At 32.3% G+C, this 4900-nt stretch overlaps 1 protein-coding gene across 1 annotated transcript; it reads right to left on the minus strand.

Moving 5' to 3' along the window:
* Positions 1-724: 724 nt before the first annotated feature.
* Positions 725-2279, minus strand: LOC105783476 (40S ribosomal protein S21). Its single transcript, XM_012608964.2, has 4 exons — positions 2180-2279; positions 1873-1991; positions 1658-1790; positions 725-908 (listed from the first exon to the last, which is right to left on the minus strand). The coding sequence occupies exons 2-4, from the start codon at positions 1920-1922 to the stop codon at positions 846-848; spliced, it is 246 nt and encodes an 81-aa protein (XP_012464418.1). The 5' UTR covers positions 1923-1991; positions 2180-2279; the 3' UTR covers positions 725-845.
* Between the last annotated feature and the right edge of the window lie 2621 nt (positions 2280-4900).

Consider the following 4900-nt stretch of genomic DNA (forward strand, 5'->3'; position numbering starts at 1 on the left):
CTTTTAGAGGATAATTATTCTATATATTATCAATAAAACAAGAAAGTTTCATAAACAAGTTTAGAATGTTCCTATAAAAATAAGAAAAATTACTACAATTGTGCCGAAAATAAAATTTCCACAGAAGTAAATTATAATGGTGATAAATGCTTGTAGAATTTTATTTTTCACCAATTATGCACCAAATAAGTACCATTAACATGTGCATTGCCAATGTAAAATTTCCACCAGCAAGATTATACGAACTTTTCTATTATTTTATTATACTAACCATACATAAAATGGTCATCCTTATTATATTATTATACCTAAAATGCAATTAAAAATAATGTTTTATTTATATTTAACCTATATTGTTTAAATAATATCTATACTATAATAAAATATTTAGATTTTCTTTTCCTTTTATGAGACAAATTTAAATTGTGTTTGTAAAAGTAAACTTAATATTTACATTTGAAATAAAAATATTTTATAACTAGTAAAACTTTAAAACTAATTGAATATTTCTAAAATTGCTCACCTTAAAACAATTCAAACCCGAAATTATTCAACTCTAAAAATATCCGAACTCAAACTAAACTAAATCCAAAATAATCCAAATTTGAAAACAATGGTACCCCAATCTCTCTCGCAAAAAGTTCTGGTAATCCGCAAACAAAGTGATCACAAAAATGGAGAACCCAAAGTGAGGCAGACATATTAGGTTCAAATGCAAGCAAACTAAGCACAAAACATAATCCATTCAACAAAAAAACAACTTTAATATGATCCACCAAAAGAAACTACAACTCATTTTCCCTCTCCTAAGTTAAGAAACAAACTAGTAATAACAAGTCCTCTGACTACTGTCGGACTTCGGCTTTCTTCTTCTGCCAAAGCCTGTCGAGTGCGCTATCGGCATCGCCCTGCAAAGTAGAACAAACTAATTAGCAGCCAAAATCAGATGCAACTCAATATCTTGAAAAAGAACTGAGGCAACAAAATTGAACTTCTTATTAATAGAATCCAACTTTTATACAATGAACAACTTTGTAATTGGGTCTACCAGGAACCTGTCAGTCTACAAGCAACCAGGCTTGCTTTCCTGCGATATATTGCATCAGGTCTTTAAGCATGGAGTTTTAGCTGTGGTATTTCAATTCAGAATGTTCTTAAAACCAAAGTTTATTTCTCCAAATGTACTACCAGAGCAGAGCAGATGGTATAAGTTAAAAACATTCAAAATGAACAACTCTGTAACTGTGTCTATACTAGGACCTTGTGCCAATCTACAGGCAGTCGGACACACCCCACATTGCTTCCTCCAGGTCTTTACACATTGCATCCAAAATATGCTTGAGATATGCTAATAAACCCAATGTTTTCTCTTGCAAAGTAAATGGATCACAATTGACACTTCAAATGCATCTCAAACATTCAGAGTCTTTAACTAGAATAACTAACAAAGCAAGTTGCAATATTAAGCTTTTTAAGCATGACCAGAATTTTAAATATGTCATTAATGCAAACCTGAGAATGCAGTGAAATGATCCTTCAAGAATCCTCCAAATAAAAAAAGAAATTAAATTAAACATTCACTTATCAGCCACCAGTAACATAGGACTGAAGCAGCCCAAAATATCCAACAGAGGGTTAGTAAAGAACCAAAACGAACCTGGGCTCGAACAAAGCCACAAAGAGCAAAAGTGGAGAATGTGCCAGTGTATCTGCCAAGCTCATCCAAGTGCCCAACGTTAATCTGAACGGATGCATGATCCTTGGAGGTTATAAGCCTGTTAGTGGCGGAACTGCAACAACAAAAGTACAAATGAGCATTACAATATAAACAAAAATTGTGAGAAAGAAACATGAGTGAAGCAAATTAAATACCATTTCCTGGGGATATAAAGATCCATGTTTTGCCCCTCTTCGTTCTGCATCTTTTCAGATTGCTTAACTGATGAAGAAACGCAAAGCTAAAACTATATTTGAACTTCAAGTTCGATCCCCTGCAAATAAATTATGAACAAACATTTTATAGAAAACCCAAATCCTGATTTAAATTATAATTTCTGGAAAAAATTGACAAGCATATTTAAACATTTCAAAAGGGAAAAAAAAGTTCAAACGCATGAAGATTAAAACACCAAACTAAAATTAACACTATGAAACCCAGAGACACAGAAAGGTATACTACCTGTAAGATAATAAAAGAAAGCGGCTGAAGACGCGAAAACTGCTAGGGCATGGTTTATTTATTTATTTATTTATTTAAAACATGATAATTATTTTTTTCCACATAAAAGGATGCAAAATGTCTCGTTAAGAAACTCTTGCGTTTAGGAAAAAAAAAAGGTTAATTTCATTTTGGGACTTGAACTTGGTAACTTTTCTCATATTGATGCCTGAATTTTTTTGGTCTAAGTTAGGTCCTGAACTTGGTAACTGCTCTCACATTGGGCCTGACCTTTTTGCTTGGTCCAAATTAGGCTTTAAACTTTGCAAATGTTCCCACTTGGGACTTCAACTTTTTTATCCAATTTAGTCATTGAAAACCTTAAAGTTCAAGCCTTAATGTGGGAGCAATTGCCAAGTTTTAGAGTCTAACTTTGACAAAAAAAAGGTTCAAGCCCCAATGTGGGAAAAATTGTCAAGTCCAGGTCCTAATGTGGAAACAACTGCCAAGTTTAGGACCTAACTTGTACAAAAAAAAGTTCAGACCCCAATATAAGAAAAGTTGCCAAATTCAGGCCCTAAATAGTGATTTAACTCAAAAAAGAATCTAAACTCTAATCCGTGGAACCATGTACCACGATATTTTTTTGTACATCTACAATACAAAATTTTGGCTAGGAGAAGCTAATAAAGATTGTGGAAGCACAAGTTGTCCGTTGTTTAATCTCTTTACTGAGTTGTCGGTTGTTTGTGATCGTTGAATGGAGACTAAGGGCCAGCTCTTCATTGCTTTTGAAAAGTGATGTGGAAAAGTGCTTTTGAAAAGTTTGGTTTAAAATTTGAGTGTTTAGCATTGCTGTCAAAAAGTACTTTTGAGAAATAAAATGTCTATTTTAGACATGTTATTATCAAGTAACAAATATGCATTTAAAAAATATTTAAATTAGTTAATATTATTATATTTTAGTAAGAATATAAAAAATTATTATAACTTGTTGTTAATATTTTAATATATGAAATATAAATTTTAAATATTTTAAGCAATAAATATTAATTATTTATAAAATTTAATTAGAATATATAAACTATATTTTAAATATTTAAATATAACCATTAAATATTTATAATTAGTATTTTAAAAAATATTTTTTTTATTTTTAATTAATGATTTTAACACAATTGTAATTAAGCATCAAGAAAAAAGAAGAAAAATACTATGTTATTGGAGAGGTGAAAAAATAATTAAGCACCAAAAGTGCTTTTGGGAGAGGAAAAGCTAAAATTTTTAGCTTCTCCTTTTCAACTCCTTTTCAGAAAGCACTTCTGAAAAGCTAAAAATTTCAGCCAAAAACAGCTTGTTCTTCACAGTTTTTCTTTCAAAAGTGCTTTTGGAGTCAAAAGTGTTTTTTTTAAGCAATGAAGAACTGGCCCTGAGTGAAGAAGATGTTGGATGTCTTCAATTGTCAGTTAAAGTTTCCATCATGCAACGGTGCGATCCATGATAATATTTTCTCATTTTTTCCCTTAGTGAGAAGTCCACAAGAAGTGACGTTATTTCACTTGATTATAACTAGAATAGATTGCAGAGTAAGGATTCTAACTTGAAGTTTGCTGGAAAATTTGCAGCTTCTAATCAACCATAGTTGGGAGCCATTATGGCCCTATGTTATGGCAGCCCTAGCAATAAGACCTTTATGGTTGTTTTGGTTAGTGTTGAGGCAGAGAAACCAGTAAAAATCACATCTTCCTATGTGTAGGGATCTTGGAATCCATGGTTGGCTAGCTAGGGGGCCGATGTTGAAAGAGTGAAGAATTGGTCGGTAGAAATCATTGATTCTTATGAGGGCCATCGGTTGGGATCAACATTTTTGAAAATGAGATCGTTTTTAAACACAAGCAACAAGGGTAAAAATTTTCCTAGAGTCTTGTGAAGCAATGTCTTTTGAATTGAACCATTGGAGGATCCAGTCAGAGATGAAGGGAATATTGAGGGAGTCTGGTCAGAGAGATAAAGGGGACCAAAGCAGGTGGACCGTGCAAAATGACATTTAAGGAAGAGGTGCGTGGCTGTTTCCTCTTTGGTGGCACAAAAAAATCAAACAACGATAGTCGCCTCAATAAGAGGTATTTAGTAGGGAGGCAATTATTGCAGATTTTCTCTTGGAAGATAATGATTTTGAAAGGGAGTTTGAGATGCCAGAGATTAATCTAGGCTTTTTACGGATAATCAAAAGGAGGGATTAGTGTGCTCCTTTGATAGAGATGGTGATAGATGTTTTTGATTGAAAAAGGCCATTATGATCAAATTTCCAATCAGTTTTATCTCTAACGCCTTGGATTGAGAGAGTCCTACTAAGGAGGTCATAGCACAAAAGGAGCCTAGAAGTTCCAATGCCCTGCTTTGATTCCAAATTAATATGTATGGACTCCATATTTTATTTTGGGTAAACAGTTCACATAATCGCTCAGGTAGTTTAATCACCAAAATATATTTTTTATCCGTTAATTTTGTGACCCTATTAGGTTAATTTAAATTTTAGAATAGCCACTTCACCATTAAAATTTATTTGGTCACCAAATGGAATGTTGTAGTGGCCTTCTTTTAATTGATATAATAACAAATTCAGCCCTTATATTTTACACATTATTTCAATTTGGTCCAATTCTAAAAATTAACAAACTCAACCCTTAATGTTTACACATTCATCAATTTAGTCTACATTCTAAAAATTCTAAAAATATT

The sequence above is a fragment of the Gossypium raimondii genome, chromosome 13, assembly GCF_025698545.1.
Source record: "Gossypium raimondii isolate GPD5lz chromosome 13, ASM2569854v1, whole genome shotgun sequence".
NCBI classification, from domain to species: Eukaryota; Viridiplantae; Streptophyta; class Magnoliopsida; order Malvales; family Malvaceae; genus Gossypium; species Gossypium raimondii.

Bases quoted from the DNA above. Each gene is read 5' to 3' on its own strand.
- LOC105783476 (XM_012608964.2), bottom strand. From the start codon at position 1,922: ATGCAGAACGAAGAGGGGCAAAACATGGATCTTTATATCCCCAGGAAA. The intron at 1,791-1,872 runs GTATTTAATTTG...TTGTTGTTGCAG, and splicing joins CTTTATATCCCCAGGAAATG to TTCCGCCACTAACAGGCTTA. The intron at 909-1,657 runs GTTCGTTTTGGT...TCTACTTTGCAG, and splicing joins GTGGCTTTGTTCGAGCCCAG to GGCGATGCCGATAGCGCACT.